The 18,218-nt window shown below is 45.4% G+C and overlaps 1 protein-coding gene across 5 annotated transcripts in view; it reads right to left on the reverse strand.

The window, feature by feature from the left end:
- Nucleotides 1–2,485: 2,485 nt before the first annotated feature.
- Nucleotides 2,486–18,218, reverse strand: part of LOC119977191 (coiled-coil domain-containing protein 138-like) — a 187,207-nt gene continuing 171,474 nt past the window's right edge. For all 5 annotated transcript variants that reach the window (XM_038817879.1, XM_038817877.1, XM_038817878.1 and 2 more), the window contains 2 exons: nt 4,328–4,466; nt 2,486–3,414 (listed from right to left, as the gene is read on the reverse strand). In XM_038817879.1, coding sequence (XP_038673807.1) covers nt 3,234–3,414; nt 4,328–4,466 — 320 coding nt within the window. In that variant the 3' untranslated portion in view covers nt 2,486–3,233. The remainder of the gene's footprint in view (nt 3,415–4,327; nt 4,467–18,218) is intronic.

Here is an 18,218-nt window from a genome sequence, read left to right on the forward strand (position 1 = left end):
CTCAGAACTCACCCTTGATAAGTGCAGAAGATCATTGAACCTTTTCTACCATTGGATCCATGTCCACCTCACCAGGTCATACCCGCCGATTTAAGACAGACATGAGGAGGTATTTCTTCTTTGAGAGTACTGAATCTGTGGAGTTCTTTCCTACAGAGAGCTGCAGAGGCTGGGTTGTTAAGTATGTTCAAGGTTGAGATAGATTTTTAATCAGTAAGGGAATCAAGGGTTGTGGTGATAAGGCGAGAAAGTGGAGTCAAGGACCATATCCGATCAGCCATGATCTCGTTGAATGCAGAGCAGACTCGATGGGCTGAATGGTCTACCTCTGCCCCTACGTCTTACGGTATACAAACCATGTACCATTAATATTGGAACAGAATCTGTATCCGAGAATACAATTTTAGTGCTTTGGAATTAGAGTGTTAATTGCTAATTCAGCTTTTGACTAAATGCCACTGTAATTTTTAGTGCTGGAATTATCACTGAAAATTACAATTCGGCCTTTTCCTCATCATTAATTATGAGCATAATTACAAATGTGTTCTGTTCTTAATCATTTTGGGAGAATGAATCAGCGCCAAGTGAATGGCATAAATCGGGAGTAGACATGCCCTTTCACAGTCATACTACAAAAATAACAACTTTACATCTGTTGAAGTGCTGACAATAGTGAAAACAAGTGAAGTGTCATGTCTACTTTCATAAAATGACAGAAACTAATTAAATGCCTGTTGCTAACTTTAGGTTTGCAGCACAAAACCAAATGGCCGAAACATTTCCAATTTACTTTTATCAACACTGAAAATGTATTCTGTGCTTTATCAAAAAAATCTATAAACCTAGAACATAAACAGAACTGAAAAGAAAATCTATTTTGAATTCCCCAGCAGTTCATTGTGTAAATGCATTAAGTGGTTATCTAGATTCAAAGTAGAAACCTCCAGTTCTTGACTGGTGTTTGGTTAATTAATATTAGCCAGGAGAGTAATGGTGCTATGACCAGGTGATAAGGGGTGAACTGGCTCATCTCTATTCAAACTCCCTGGTTAGGCATGACAAAGGTTTAAGTTTCCTTTTCATGAGGATATGGCCCTTTCCAAATCAGAATATATTTAATTATTTAGGCTGTGAGCAATAAGAAGCCAATCAAACATGTTTTTTTTTTAGTCAAAGAAAGAGTAAATTTATTAAGCCTTAAACCGGAGAAAAATAATAACAATGCAATGTCAAGCATTCGGCCCTCACAGTCGTTTCCCCCCCCCCCCCCCCCCCCCCCCCCGACACACACATCAGAGTCCAATAAAAAATATAGAAAAAGATACAGTTAAGTGTCCTTTGATTATTCTTTTCTAAATATCGCGGCTGATTTAGGTTAGCTGCTTTCTTGGATGTAGTCAGGTGAAAGAAACGTTGCAATTATTATGCGGTCTTGGTTCGCTGATAGGTTTCTGGTACAGTTGGTTTCTCGAACCAGGTGACACACTGACTCCGAGAGAGGGAGAGAGAGACTTTCTACTGAAAACTGTTTTGACACCACCTGTGTCACTTGCAAACTCTTTCTAATGGTTGGCTGCCTTTCCTTGAAATACTTCATCCATTGTGTATTTCTAAGAGGTTTTAGGTGGGTCTGTCTGTGGCAGCCATTGTTTCGATAACCAGTACGTTACAATTTTAATGTCTCCTCCAGAGGTAGTCGAGTTTTGATGGGTCTCTGGATTATAGAACACGTCTCTCTCTCTCTCTTCACATTCCCAGAGGGTGATTTTTTGGTTTCTCACCTCCACCTTGGAATGTGAGCTAACATTTCTAAGCAGTTTGCTCTGTCTCAATTTAAATCACAAATTTCCAGTCAGTTGAAAGATCATACTAAAGAGGCACAGGATCATAACAACGGAAATATTAGAAGTGGAAAAGTAGAATTAGAAGGAAGAATTAAAACATTTTTTTCAACATCAACTGTTAGGATTCTGCTCTGTTCATACTGAAATAGATATTGCAGAAATAGAAGATAACATGTACTGGCTGTAATGACCCTCAAGCTTAACTAGCCCACTGATATCATCTGGAAACATTAGAAAATGATCATTTTGATGAGGCATGCCTCTCTCTATTCATGGAACTATATCATGGTATAAAGGATTAGAATCAGAAGACAGTGGACAGACAAGAAAATTATGATGCACAAATTTTATACAATGTTGGGAATTTAGTTGGCGCACAACAATTTACTACTTAATGTGGTAAACACATTTAACCAGTATCTTTGAAGGAATGAAATAAGAAAATTAATTGTATTTATGGGCTGCAGCAGTTTAAGAAGGTCGCTCATTATCACCTCAAGAGCAGGTGGCAGGGCGTAGTGGTTAGCATTGCTGCCTCATGGCACCAAGGACTCGGGTTCGATCCCAGCCCTGGGTCACTATCCATGTGGAGTTTGCACACTCTCCCCTTGATTGTGTGGGTCTCACCCGCTAAACCAAAAAGATGTGCAGGGTAGGTGAATTGGCCATGCTAAATTGTCCCTTAATTGGAAAAAAAGAATTGGATATTCTAATATTTTTTTTTTTTTTAAATGATCACCTCAAGAGCAATTAGGGATGGGCAATGAACAGCGGCCTTGCTAGTGATGCTCATATCCCATAAAAAAATTAAATTAAAATGTGTATGTTCCCATGTCTTTCAAAATCACCTTAAAGAAGTGCTCACAGATTAACCACCTTTTGAGCGCAGCTGCTACAATATAGGCAAATGTAGCAGCCATTCCACATCAGCAACATCCAACAAATAATTAATTTATCCTGCTCATATTGGTTGCGAAAGAAATGCTGGGCAGTTCACCAGGAGAACATCTTGCTCTTCTCCATCCTGAACAAGCAAACAGAATTCAGATTTAATGTCCCATCATTGCTCTCCGTTGAGCTTGTTCTGGAATATCAGCCCAGATGACTTCCTGGCGAGACTCCAATCCACAATCCAACTCAAGAGGTATGAATGATAACAGCTGACAGCTGTGCCCCAATAGCTTAAAGGTAAGGTTTCCACTTTCTGAAGCAATCTAATTTTTCCAATTGATTGGTTTCAATTAAAAATGTATACATTAAAACAGTATTTTGCCAAATATAGTGAAGGACAATATCTGTAGATTATTGATAAATTAGACCCAGAAAATTCATCAGTGATGGTAAAAATACAAAAAACATCAGAATGTTTTAGTCTCAATGGATAAATATTCACTGATTTGAATGGCTGTTGCCCGGACTACTGGCTAAAGCAGTGAATTTAGTTATGCCTAGGTTAAACAGAATGGACTGCAGGTTGATAGCCAGGAATGTATGCTCTGGATCTGTAGTCCTGTGTAGCTCTTGAATCAAGATGTGGATGGTGAACAATTCAAATAGTTTCTTATTACTCCTGTAAAGAAAGTACACATTTTATTAATTTTCTCTCTGTTCAATAGAATTACATTTTATCATTGAGGGTTTAGACAACAAACTTTTGGGCTGGTCCTCATTATCAGAGACATAAAATTTACTGCTGTAAAATCTAAGCTGACATTGATAGAAATTGATGTTTTAAAAAGAGCAAAACTAGTTCTCTAAAGGCAAGGACAAGCAAGTTTGTCTTGCTTTTCCATTGTTTTTGGTTTGTGAGGTTCATTTGACATCCATTCTTCAACTCATAATCTGAACCAGAAGATTAATCTTAAATACTTCCAATTGTTTGCCTCAGCTTCAATGCATTTGATTTTAAAAAGAAACAAATTCTACAAAAAATGAATTGTGTGCACTTTAGGTAACATGCACATAATGTGGTTTAGTGGCATCTTAAATCAGACAAAATGTTAAATATTATAGCAAGCTTCATGTTTAAAATAATGAAAACCTTAAATAATGGATAAAGAATTGGAATACAAGGTGCCCAAACCCTTCCACACAAATGGGGGTCCAAGAACTAATTCATTTTTTAAAAAAATTTAGAGTGCCCAATTCTTTTTTTTTTCCAATTAAGGGCAAATTATCCTACCCCGCACATCTTTTTGGGTTGTGGGGTGAAACCCATGTAGACACGGGGCCGGGATTGAACCCGGGTCCTCGGCGCCGTGAGGCAGCAGTGTTAACCACTATGCCACTGTGCCACTCTGAAACAAATTAATTCGTTGTGAAATAGTTTTAAATGTTAGTGCTAGATATCACAAGCACACTGAAGAATAATAAATGTTGTAAATAAAATTCAAGTTAAATTATACAAAGTTACTCATTAATTTTTTAAATTATACTTTGTAGACTGGCATTTCATCAATTCAGCAAGCAATAATTTTTCGTACTTTATTTTAGAGAGTTTCTGTAGGATGACGCTGAGTTTCTCGAGTATTTGCATCTCTAGTTTAGAGTTTCTCAGAAGCACGGAACAAGTACGGAACCAGGTCTCACTGCTGCATGCCTGGAGGAAATGCTGCAAATATCCTGTACAAAAACAAAGAAACTTACAGTGATGCAATATGTTTCTTATTTCATTCCTCCCTACATAAATTCTTTTAGGATGCAATGATTTTGGAGTTTTGCGATTGAAAATTTCCTATTGTGTAAACTGCAAAAGGTGTTTCTTCTTTCACCCCCTTTAATAATAAATTAAAAGTTACCATTTGAACTAAATCATCTGCTTCCATTAAACACCATGTCCTTGTTCTGTTTCTTCCATTCGTTCATGGGATGTGGGTGTCACTGGCTGGACCAGCATTTATTGTCCATCCCTGAGGGCATTTAAGAGTCAACAACATTGCTGTGGGTCTGGAGTCACATACAGACCAGACCAGGTAAGGATGACAGATTTCCTTCCCTAAAGGAATTAGTGAACCAGATGGGTTTTTCTGACATTTGACAATGGTTTCACAGTCATCATTAGACTTTTAATTGCAGGTTTTTAAAAATTGAATTCAAATTCCACCATCTGCCCTGGTGGGATTCGAACCTAGCTCCCCAGAGCATTACCCTGGGTCTCTGGATTATTAGTCCAGTGCCAATAGCCACTACCTCCCCTGATGATACATAATTAAATTCCTCTGTTATTCATAAAATTAAGCACTGCATTAGCATGAATTCAAAATAATTTTTTAAATGCTAATTACAATTCAATAGAAATAACTGGATCTACTGCGTGTGTTCTTATGAATATTCTGATACATCTGTAAAATATTACAAACCAGCCAGGATTGCAACATCTCTTGATAAATATTCAAGGTTATGAGCATAGGTACAAGTCAGGTAACGTTATGGTAACATTGGATACACATAGCAGATTTGCCTAACCCAAGAAAAACAAAAGATATATCCTTGAATCTACAAGTTGACTTCAGTGACATTGAAGATGTTCTTCAAATCGATCTGATACATTTTGCACACTGCAAATGTTAACAGTTACAGGAAGAAATGGCAAAAGATTCCAAACGATAGACACTGTGGAAAATTATCAATGTAGGATGGTCTGATTCAATTTGGCATGCCCATGAACACAGGAGATCATTTTGACCTCATCAAGACAAACTACATATCTTGTGGGGAGTCATTTTTAAAGGCAGACAGGCCATCATACTTTGCCACCTGATATTCTTCCACAGTTTCATTACACACACATGGATAAAGTGGACAAGAACACTCGCAAGTGACAGTCTACTGGCTGGGTATGAACAATGGCATTGAAGTCGTCATCAAGAAGTGCGAGGCATGAGTTTGGGGCGGTGGCAGAAGCATATGGGAGTGGAGGGAACGTTGGTGTGGGCTCCAATTTGTGATAATCACTGGTTCGTTCTGGGGAGGCTGGATGGGGGGTTTCGGAGGTTGCAGAGAGCAGGGATTGAGAGGCTGGGGGATCTATTTATTGATGGGAGCTTTCCATGTTTAGAGGATTTGGAGGAGGAGTTTGAATTGCCGGGAGGGAATGGGTTTCAATATCTGTAGATTAGGGATTTTGTGCAAAGGTAGGTTTCAACCTTTCCGCTTCTATTGCCACAGGGGCTACAGGACAACGTTGTTTCTAGAACTGGGGAGGGGAAGGTTTCGGTAATCTATAAAGAACTTATGGAGTGCGAGGAAACTCAGACAGGTGAGCTTAAGGGTAATTGGGAAGATGAGCTGGGAGAGGAGGTAGAGGCGGGTCAGTGGGAGGATGCTCCGAGCAGAGTCAACCTGTCATAATATCCACTCATGTATATCATGAGATGCAGACAGGCAGTGATGACACACAGGATAACCAATGAACACATACGACACAGAACAACCAATCACGAGACAGGACACCACCACTATAAAGCCCACAGGGCATAAAGGCTCTCCCTCTCTCACAGGACACAGCTAGGGAGATAGTCGCAGTGCACAGGCCAATTAACATCATCACCATGTGGTAGAGAGCTAGTCTGGTCAAGCCAGTAGGAGGTTATCAGTTAGGTTAATAGAGTGTCAACCCACAGCAGATCATGTACAGCAATCAGCAGGTTCAATAAAACAGTGTTGGACCATCTCCTGTGTCGGAAGCTCGCGCTATTCCTGTCGACTGCGGGGGATCACGCCATCCACATCTATAACTCTCTCACGTTTGCCGATGGCAAAGACAAGATGAAGTTCAAGACGGTTCTGCTGAAATTCGACAACCACTGCGACATTGAGGTGAATGAGAGCTTGAACCGTACATCTTCCAACAGAGGCTTCAGGGTAAGGATGAACCTTTTCAGTCCTTCTTGACCCATCTCCGCATCCCAGCCCAGTCATGTAATTATGACTCGACGGCTGATTCCATGAACCGGGATCAGATCGTTTTCGGGGTCCAGTCCGACTCCCTGCGGGAGCAGCTCCTCAAAATCAAACAGTTGACCCTCTCCGTCGCCATCGAAACATGCGTTGTCCAATGTAAATCTCCAGGCTGAGATAGATGACATTCTCACATTATACCACAATGTGTTTGATGGAATGGGCACGCTCCCATATTATTACAAGATATTGCTCAAAACGAATGCCATCCCAGCCATCCATGCACCACGCCGGGTGCCGGCTCCTCTCAACGATCGTCTGAAAACGTTGTGGGCGTGGTTTAGGAGCTGTGGGCGTGGTCTCGCTGTTGTGGGCGGGGTCTAGGAGGTGTGGGCGTGGTCTAGGGGTTGTGGGTGTGGTTTAGGGGTTGTGGGCGTGGTCTAGGGGATGTGGGCGTGGTTTAGGAGTTGTGGGTGGGGTCTAATAGATGTGGGCATGGTCTAGGAGCTGTGGGCGTGGTCTGTGGGGCTGTGGGCGTGGTCTAGGAGTTGTGGGCATGGTCCAGGAGTTGTGGGCGTGGTTTGGGGCAGTGGGCGTGGTCCAGGAGTTGTGGGCGTGGTTTAGGAGTTGTGGGCGTGGTTTTGGGTTGTGGGCGTGGTTTAGGAGCTGTGGGCGTGGTCAAACAGTTGTGGGTGGGGTCTAGGGGGTGTGGGCGTGGTCAAGGAGCTGTGGGCATGGTCTGTGGGGCTGTGGGCGTGGTCTAAGAGTTGTGGGCATGGTCTAGGGGCTGTGGGCATGGTTTAGCGGTTGTGGGCGTGGTCTCATCTCAAAGGTCACGGAACCAACAGACTGGGTCAGCTCCATGGCTTTGGTCAAGAAGCCCTCTGATGAACTCGCATTTGCATTGATCCCAAAGACCTGAATCGCAACATCATGTGCGAGCACTACCCAATACCAAAGCGTGAAGAGTTAACCTGTGAAATGGCTCATGCCAAATTCTTTACCAAGCTGGACGCCTCCCATGGGTTCTGGCAGATACAGCTGGACGAGTCCAGTCGGAAGCTGTGCACGTTTAACACTCCGTTCGGCAGGTATTGCTACAACCACATGCCTTTTGGTATCATATCAGCTTCCAAAGTATTTCATTGCACAATGGAGCAAATGATGGAGGGCATCGAGGGGGTTCGAGTCTATGTGGACGACATGATCATCTGGTCCACAATGCCCGAGGATCACATTGCTCGCCTCAAACAAGTTTTCCAGAGGATTCATGAGAACGGCCTCCAGCTCAACAGGGCCAAATGCTCATTTGGTAGGTCTGCTATCAAGTTTCTGGGTGATCACATTTCACAGCAGGGCGTGCAACCTGACACTGACAAGGTGCTGGCAATCAAAGCCATGAAGACCCAGAGGACAAAAAGGCGGTCCTCCGTTTCCTCGGGATGGTGAATTTTCTCAGGAAATTCATTCCCAACATGGCATCCCACACCACAGCCCTCCGGCATCTCGTAAAAAAGTCAAGTGTTCCAGTGGCTTACCGCACATCAAGCGGAGTGGCTTGACCTGAAGGAGAAACTCACCACAGCCCCAGTACTGGCATTCTCTGACCCAACCAAGGATACCAAGATATCCACAGACGCAAGCCAGGACGGCATTGGGGTGGTGCTCCTCCAGCGAGACGACTCCTCGTCCTGGGCTCCAGTGGCATACGCCTCCAGGGCCATGACTCCGACCGAACAACGGTATGCCCAGATCGAAAAGGAGAGCTTGGGTCTCCTGACAGGACTAGTCAAGTTTCATGACTACGTATACGGCCTGCCAAAGTTCATGGTGGAAACAGACCACAGGCCTTTAGTCCACATAATCCAAAAGGATTTAAGTGACATGACACCTCGGCTGCAGCTGTCGGACCTCACGTCCAAGTCCGTCATCAAAGCCTGCAAAGAGACGTTTGCCAGGCATGGGATACCCACTCACGGTAATGAGTGACAACAGTCCATGCTTCTGCAGCCAAGAGTGGTCCGCCTTTGCATGATCCTACCACTTTAGTCATATCACATCCAGTCCCCATTACCCGCAATCAAACGTGATGGCCGAGAAAGGGGTCCATATTGTCAAGCGGTTGTGTGCAAGGCTGCAGACACAGCCCCGGATTTCAACCTGGCACTATTGGCATATAGGGCAACCTCTCTGTCGACTGGTTTGTCTCCGGCGCAGCTCTCCCTCTCTCACAGGACACGGCGGCTAGGGAGATAGGCAGAGTGCACAGGCCAATTAACATCATCACCATGTGGTAGAGAGCTAGTCTGGTCAAGCCAGTAGGAGGTTATCAGTTAGGTTAATAGAGTGTCAACCCACAGCAGATCATGTACAGCAATCAGCAGGTTCAATAAAACAGTGTTGGACCATCTCCTGTGTCGGAAGCCTGTTTCTCGTATTACTGCATCCAGTTGCAGTCGATGTTAGACCAACACACATAACACATCAAACACGTCCTCATCTTGTGCCAGGCTCAGCACCTGTGTGTGTGAGGTGAGCGGGAGAGCCCGCAAACCCACGTCCACATGTTTGGAGCATTCCCAAAGCTTAGGGGATACTGGCAGGGATTTGCGATTGCCACGTCCACGGTGCTAAAAACAAGGGTGGAGCCGAGTCGAGAGGTGGCGATTTTTGAAGTGTCGGAAGACCCGGGAGACCAGGGGGCAAGAGAGGCTGACGTTTTGGTCTTTGCCTCCTTGGTAGCTCGGAGACAGATAATGCTAGCGTGGAGGGACTCGAAGCCCCAAAATCAGGGGTTTGGGTTAGCAGCATGGTTGGGTTTCTTGGGAAAATTAAGTTCGCCCTGAGAGGATCAACGTTAGTGTTTTTTCGGAGCTGGCAGCTGCTTATCGACTTCTTCGGAGAAAACTAAACTGTCAACAGATTCAATAAGGCGGGGGGGGGGGGGGGGGGGGGGGGGGGGGGGGGGGGGGGGGGGGGGTAAGGGGGGAATTAGGCTATTCTGTGTTTAGAGTCGGCGGGAACAGTGGGAGATGGAGGGATGGGTTACGTACTGAACTATGTTTACATTTATATTTGTATCGTTTATGGTTATAAAATCATAAATGCCTGAATAAAACTTTTTTAAAAAAAGAAGTGCGAGGCATGTCAAGGGCATATGACAAGTCAGCATAAAGCACCATTTATTCAGCATAAAGTTCCTATCCTCCTTGTTCTAAAATCACACCCAAGCTGTTTCACGGCCAAGGCACTGACTTCATTGTCAACTACTTTACCAAGCTCCCCATTATTCGACAATGGCACACTACATCATACACAATTGTCAGGGACACTAAGTGCTATTTTCAGTTTATTTGTGTGTTTGTAGAGATCATTACTTTAAAATGATCTGCAATTTATTGGGAAGCCATTTCAGGATATATGTGAGAAGTGGAATATCGATCACATTACTTCTTTTCCTCATTACCCTAGATCTAACAGCCTGGCTGAACGAATGATTCGCTCAGAGATACCCACAATTCTCAAATGTAGACAGACCACGAAAGATCTACACATTGCAATGTTGCATGAGAGTAGCGCCTTTAAGTGAAACTATTTCATCACTGGCCAACCTCATGTTTGGCAGGCCAGCTCGTACCAATTTACCTACTCTTACCTGTTCTACTCTCTCAGAAAGTAGACAGAAACTTTTAAAACTACAAGAGATGCAGACCAATGTGAATGATAAAAATGTGAGTGCAAAATTGCTACGTTTACAGTTGGGATAACAAGTCTGCATCCATGACATCACAAAAGGAATGTGGCCATTAGTTGTTCAGAACTAAGGCTTTAAGAGGTTATTACACACAAAGGAGCAACAGCGAAGCAAACTGAGGATGAATCAGATCCATTCCAGCTCTTCAGCCACTGTGTAGCCCTTTTGCATTGAGGGCTAGATCCCAAATGCAACCAGGAACAACTCCAAGAATAACAACTCCACAGACTAGTGTGAGCCTTAAAGAAGCCTTCAGACAAGGTTACCATAACAGGATAACACCATCAGATTGCCTCTATACTTTAGAGACTCCTAGATTCATCCGTTTTGTACACATGAGCATATATTACAAACAGTTATACTTCTTTGGAATGGTGGGGAAAGTATCTTTAAAAAGAAAGGGGATGTTGTCTTGTGCTTTTAAGGGATAGCACCATGCCATCACTAGAGGAGAAGTGTGTCATGTAATCCAGTCTCAGTTTCACCTTGGTCTGTGAATATAACACAGAGCACACAAGTTCAGCTGCTGATGTCTTCAAGCTTTCTATCCACGTACATATGTTATCATGTGCCTAGTCTCAATAAATGAACCACAACCCGTTCACTCAATCCCTAATGAGTGATTGATGTTTTTATATAATTATAAACATATTAATGTGTGTGGCTTGAGGGGAACTTGCAGGTAGTGGTGGTCACATGTGTAGGCTATTTTTGTCCTTCTAGATGGCAGGCGTCATGGGGGGGTTGGAAGATGCTGTCGAAAAATCTTTGGTGAACTGCTGCAGTGTATTTTGCAGATGGTACAAAAACAGAAAATGCTGGAAATCTCAGCAGGTCTGACAGAATCTGTAAAGAGAGAAAACAGAACTAACATTTCGAGTCTGGGTGACTTCGTCAAAGCGAGATGGTACACACAGCTGACACTGTACATAGGTGGTAGAGGGAGTGAATATTTGTGGAAGGGGCTGTTTCGTCCTGGATAGTGTTGAGCTTTTTGAGTGATGCTGTATCTTTATTCAACTAAGCAAGTTGAAAGTATTTCATCACAATCCTGGCTTCTGCCTTGCTGATGGCCAAAAGGTTTTGGGGAGCCAGGAGGTAAGTTACACATCGCAGAATTCAGAGCCTCTGACTTGCTCTTGTATCCACATTTAAATGGCTGATCCAATTCTGTTTCTAAATGGTAATCCCCAGGATGTTGATAGTGGTTGATTCAGTGATAACAATGCCGTTGATTGTCAAGAGGAGGTGGTTGGATTCTCCCTTGTTGGAGATGGTCATTGCCTGGAAGTACTTTGCACGAATGTTACTCGCCACTTATCAGTCCAAGCCAGAACGTTGTCTATGTCTTGTTACATATGGACAGGGATTGCTTTAGTATATGAGGAGTCATGAGTGGTACCGAATATTGGGCAAAAATATCCATTTCTGACTTTGATGAAGCAGCTGAAGATAGAACATAGAACATAGAACAGTACAGCACAGAACAGGCCCTTCGGCCCTCGATGTTGTGCCGAGCCATGATCACCCTACTCAAACCCACGTATCCACCCTATACCCGTAACCCAACAACCCCCCCTTAACCTTACTTTTTTATTAGGACACTAAGGGCAATTTAGCATGGCCAATCCACCTAACCCGCACATCTTTGGACTGTGGGAGGAAACCGGAGCACCCGGAGGAAACCCACGCACACAGGGGGAGGACATGCAGACTCCACACAGACAGTGACCCAGCCGGGAATCGAACCTGGGACCCTGGAGCTGTGAAGCATTGATGCTAACCACCATGCTACCCTGCTGCCCCAAATATAAATTACCCAATTTTGTTTTCCCAATTAAGAGTCAATTTAGCGTGGCTAATCCACCTAACCAGCACATCTTTGGGTTGTGGGGGTGAAACCCACGACCCAAGATGTTTGGTCATAGTTCATCGTAATAGAATCATGGAATCCCTACAGCTTAGGAGGCGACCATTCAGCCCATCAAGTTTGCACCCACCCTGTGAAAGAGCACCTCACCCAAGCCCACTCCCCTGCCCTATCCCTGTAACCCCATCTAACCATTGGACACTAAGGGGCATGTAGGCCAGCATGCCTCAGGACATTAATGTACTAATATATACTCATTCACTGTTTTGAAACCAACAATATGCTCCTGAATGCCAAAGTGTTAAGGAGTAAAAGATATCTTTTCAGAATGGCTCACATCTGGAGTGCAGTCCAATGCCATGGAGTAGAAGTTGGCAATCCTCATCCTTTTAAGAATGTCTTATAATGATATGCCTGTAGGCAACATCATAGATGGATCATGTGCAACCTCCAACCAGCAGGTGGCGGCGCAGGCACACCATGTGGTCTCAAGACCATGGTCATGTGACCAGGGACTCCCATATAAGTGGAGACACATCCGACCATCACCAGATTGGTGTAGGAGATGGTAGTACAACATACAGGTGAAGAGTCGTGCTAGGCGTAGTTCCAGAGGAGTACAACAAAACTCCATAACTGGCACTGTAACAGATCACTATCTTACGACGTGTGATTCAATAAAGATCTTGGTTTGGACAAGTCAAAGTGTTTAGTGGAGTCCTTTGAAAGGCATAGAAGACCAAACACTAAGGGGCTGGTTTAGCTCAGTGGGCTAGACAGATGGTTTGTGATGCAGAACAAGGCCAGTAGCGAGGGTTCAATTCCTGTATCAGCTGAGAATTCTGAATTCCCCCTCTCTGTATCCGAACAGGAGCCGGAATGTGGAGACTAGGGGCTTTTCACAGTAACTTCATTGCAGTGTTAATGTAAGCCTACTTGTGACAAAAAAAGATTATTATTATTATGTCTTACAGCACTTTCTTCACTGATAATTTGATTACGTCATGCTGGTTTGCTTTTACGTAGTAATGATTCATCGCCTCCTTGGAAAGAACGTATTGCAAATGTTCCTTCACTACTTTGGGGAGCTTTCCGAAGCAACTCGACCAAATTCAGGAAGATCCTGTTCTTCGCCGTGAAAAGCCTGCCAGAAGAGCTTAGAAAGGCATGTTATATTTTCATAAGCCTGTATAAAATGTGAGCAATATCCATGAAAGCGTAAAATTTACAAAAGGATTTGAATAGATTAAGTGAATGGGCAAACTAGGGCAAATGGATTTCAATCTAGGCAAATGTGAGATTGTACACTTTAGGCCTAAAAAGAATTGAGCAGTGTAATGTCTAAATGGTGAAAAGCTAGATACAATGGAGGTCCAAATAGATTTGAGTTTCATGCACCTGGGGTACGGTGAGCTATTCTGGGTACACCTCAGAAAGGCCTTGATGGGAGTGCCAGGCAGGTTTACCAGAATGATACCTGAATTCCAAAGGTTAAATTATGAGAAGAATAGGCTTATGTTCTCTGGAATTTAAATGGTTATCTGATGATTTGATTGAAGCTTTAAAGAAATTAAAGGAGTCATATGATATGGACATAAAACGTTAACTCTGTTTCTCTCTCCACAGATGCTGCCAGATTTGCAGGGTTTTTCCAAAGTGTTTTGTTTTCATTTCAGATTTCAAGCATCCGCAGTACTTTGCTTTTTTTAAAATGTTGTCATGGAGATCGGTGCAGCTGAAGAAAGTTCTGGGGTTTTAATTTATCTGTGTGATTGCCAGGGGAAATGAGTGTTCTGAAGGCGGGGAAACTGCTATATCGAAGTCTTCACTGCTAAGCGGAGAGTCTGGAGCCTGGTGTGGAAAAAGCAAAGATGATGTGGAATGGCCAGATGGCGGAAGAGGGAGCCATCAGAAGGGGAAAAAACACTTGTCAACCCCGAGCCAGCTTTTCATCTGCGCCAGTTGGGGAAGGAACTGCCACTCAAGAATCGGCCTTTACAGCCACAAAAGACGATATTCAGTTCAGAAGTGGCACACAGCCTGGTCAGAATCCATTGAGACAAATAGATGTATATACCTGTATCTACTTTCGTCAAAAGCCCTGGAGCCAACCTGTCCTGCCACTTATAAAGATTTTTGTGTGTGAATTCCCCTGCCGCCCCTTTAAAATTATACCACTTTGCTTTCATTGACTCTCCTCATCTTTCTTTCCAAAGTATATCATTTCACATTTTCCTGCATTAAATTTCCTCTGACATGTGCCTGCCCACTTCACCAGTCTGTCTATGTCTTCCTGAGATCTACTACAATCCTGTTCACTGTTTATTACATTTCCAAGTTTTGCATCATCTACAAACTTTTAGATGCTGCACAATATACTCAATATTAATGAGAGCAGTGATCCTAATACCATACCCCAGCCGAACACTATTGTGGACTTCCCTCGTGTCTGAAAAACAACCATTCATCACGACTCTTTGCTTTCTGCCCCTGAAACAATTTTATATCCCATGCTGTTCCATAGGCTTAATGGGAGGTGGTGGCGTAGTGGTATTGTCACTGGACTAGTAAACCAGAAAGCCAGGGTAATGCTCTGGGGACCCAGGTTCAAATCCGGCCACTGCAGATGGTGAAATTTGAATTCAATAAAAATCTGGAATTAAAAGTCTAATGATAACCATGAAACCATTGTCGACTGTCATAAAAGCACATCTGGTTCATTAATGTCCTTTAGGGAAGGAAATCTGCCATCCTTACCTGGTCTGGCCTGTATGTGACTCCAGACCCACAGCAATATGATTGACTCTTAACTGCCCCCTCAAGGGCAATTAGGGACAGGCAATAAATGCTGCACAGCCTATGATTCCCTCGCACCGTGAATGAATAATAAAAAAAATAACAAGACTATTTTATTGTCTGATTGTGGTAGAAATTGGACTACAACCATAGACCATAATCCAAGGACAACCCAGAGCTTGAGTCTGGGGATGACACAGATTTCCCATCACACTCACCTCAGTTGAGCATCTTAGTGAAGAGGCTCCTGGGGCGCACCCCACACATGCTTTGGTACAGCAGGTGGAGATAGGAACTCCGGAGAGGACGGCTGAAGGACGGGTTGATCCCAGGACTAGCTGCCATTCAGACAGGTTTCGGGCTTCTGGAAATGATGGTCCCATTGATAGTGGAGATTCAGTCGCAGAGCCAGGGACTGCGTGAGGGATTGTCGGCAAGCATCCAGCATCTGCAGGTTTAGTTGAAGGAGTGCAACCACATGCAGGACAGGAGGTGGTGCTGGCCATGCGTACCACCCAGGCCAATACTGCACAGGTGGCGTCCATGGTGAAAGCCTTGGGGGCGAGGGTTTCGACCATGGATCATCATGTCCAAAGCCTGGGGCAATTTGTACAGGCGGGTGTCGAGACCCAGTACAGGATTTCCCTCTCGTAGGCAGCAATGTGCCAGGGCCACCTGGACATTGAAGAAGAGCACATGTGTGTGGCCTGGTAACATTGAGCCATAGCTGAGAGCATCGGCGGCATGGCCCAGGTGCTGGCTAACATGGCACAGACACAGAAAGAGGGAGATAGCGCAGTCACTAATTGATGGGGAAACCACCCAGAACGTGGTGGTACAGTCGTAGTGTGATGTGGCACAGTCCCAGACGGAGGTGATCCACTCCATGTGTTCCATGGCGACAACAAGCGTGCAGACCCTGGTCGAGACGACAGTGGTCCCCCCCCCCCCCCCCCCCCCAGGGAGGTGGTTTCCCCCCCCCCCCCCCCCCCCCTCCTGTCCCAGACGCATCACATGGGCAGCATCACGCCACCTGGGACACCCAAGTATCAGCCAGGCCGATCCAGGCCTGGTCGCCCCTGAAGACTGCCGCCACAGGGGACCCAGGTCACAGGACGCAAAACACAGCAGGCCGCCTCCACTCTTGATGTACCGTTTGGGGATCAACCTAGGAGAAGTGTTAGGGCCTGTTACGCCCACCCAGTTAAATTGGCAGGGGTGCAGAGCACAGTTTAGTGATAGGGATTAGGGCACAAATGTACATATATGTTTCCACATTATACTCCTGCGCACAACATTACTGTCTGCCTCGGTGCTCTGTGAGGAGGATGGGCTGGTCTGGGCTGTCCAATGAGGAGGCACGGGGGGTTTGGCTTGGCCCAGGATCGCACAGCGGTTAGCACTGTTCGATTCCCAGCTTGGGTCACTGTTTATGCATGGGTTTCGTCGGGTGCTCCAAGTTCTGAAAGTTGTCCTTGTTAGGTGAATTGGACATTCTGAATTCTCCCTCTGTGTACCCAGAAAGGTGTCAGAGTGTGCCGACTAGGGAATTTTCACAGTAACTTCATTACAGTGTTAATGTAGACCTACTTGTGACACTAATAAAGAATATTACTATTTTTATTATCGCGTGCCCCCCCCCGGCAAACCTGCAGCACTCCAGGGATTCGATGGTACCACGCTCGCAAGCAGGCTCATCCAGGTGGACGGTGGTAAGTGCTCCCAGATGTTGCCATACGGTGAGGATCACAAGAGTTCATTGCAGAGTTCTTCCCATCCTCACCCTCCCCCGCATCCTCCTCGTCAGATGAGGACTGACGTTCATTCTCCTCCTCTAGCACGTCGCACCTCTGCTGCGCAATGTTGTGGGGGGGACAGAAGGCCACCATAATGTGGGTGACCCTCCCAGCACGATACTGGAAGCCCTCCCAGAGTGCCAGGCACCTAAATGGCATCTTCAGGTTGCCGATGCACCGCTCGCAGTATGGGCATTGTTGTAGCGGATCTCTGCCTTGGTTTGTGGCCTCTGGATAGACATCATCAGTCGCAATCGCAGCAGATAACCTTTGTCGCCCAGGAGCCAACCCTCCCCCAGCTGGGGGTAGGCTTCGAAGTAGCCAAGAACCGTTGAGTGTAACAGGATGAAGGCTTTGTGCACATTGCCTGGATATCGGGCGCAGATGCGTATGATGGTCACACAACAGCTGCACGTTCATCAAGAAGGACCCCTTTCGGTTTGTGAAGTGTGGCCTGTCATCTGCAAGTGCTGGTAGGACAGCATGCATCCCATCGATCACCCACTGGACTCGGGGCACCTCGGCGATGGTGGCGAACCCCGCTGTCCAGACATCCTGATGGGCTCGGTCAACATTGAAATGGATGTGCGACTGGGCACATTGGGCCTCCGTGACGGCGCGGATGCACCTGTGCAAGAGCTCTGTGAAATCCTGGACGGGTCCCCACTCGGCACCTGGAAAGAGCCCATGGCACAAATATTTAGGGCAACAGTCACCTTGACAGCCACCGAAAGTCGGTGTCCTCCCCCATTCCACCGCAGTGCCAGGTGCGCCATGATCCGGCAGTATTTGGACTGTTCCCTAGCTTAGCCAGAGTTTTCGACAGTTTGCCTGGTCCGGCAGGTCCTCAAATGACCTGGCGCTTCTGATGCACACGAGGCTTCATGCAACGCTTCCTTTGCACCTCTTCCTCGGCCTATTGGGTGGCTCGGTCTTCCATCTTCACCGCCTGCCGTCTGATCCTCTGGTGCAGGCTCCGCTGGTGCAGCTTCCTCCTCCTTGAGCAGCTCCAGTTCGTACAGACTCAGTGCATTCCCCAGAGTTGTAGCAACCAGGGGGAAGGCCACATTACTGGTTGCATTCCAATGTCCATTGTCTGCAGGGGTTGAAAGGCCTACATGTTAGCATGATGCGTTCCCATATGCCCAACCAGGTTAGCCAGGCTTCATGGTGGCCCTGGTTGGCACAGAGGACACTGCCCCCACTTGTACCCCTCCCCCCATCCCACTGGCCCTTTCGGTGCCCTGCACCATGGGGAC

The sequence above is a fragment of the Scyliorhinus canicula genome, chromosome 14 (genome assembly GCF_902713615.1).
Source record: "Scyliorhinus canicula chromosome 14, sScyCan1.1, whole genome shotgun sequence".
NCBI lineage: Eukaryota > Metazoa > Chordata > Chondrichthyes > Carcharhiniformes > Scyliorhinidae > Scyliorhinus > Scyliorhinus canicula.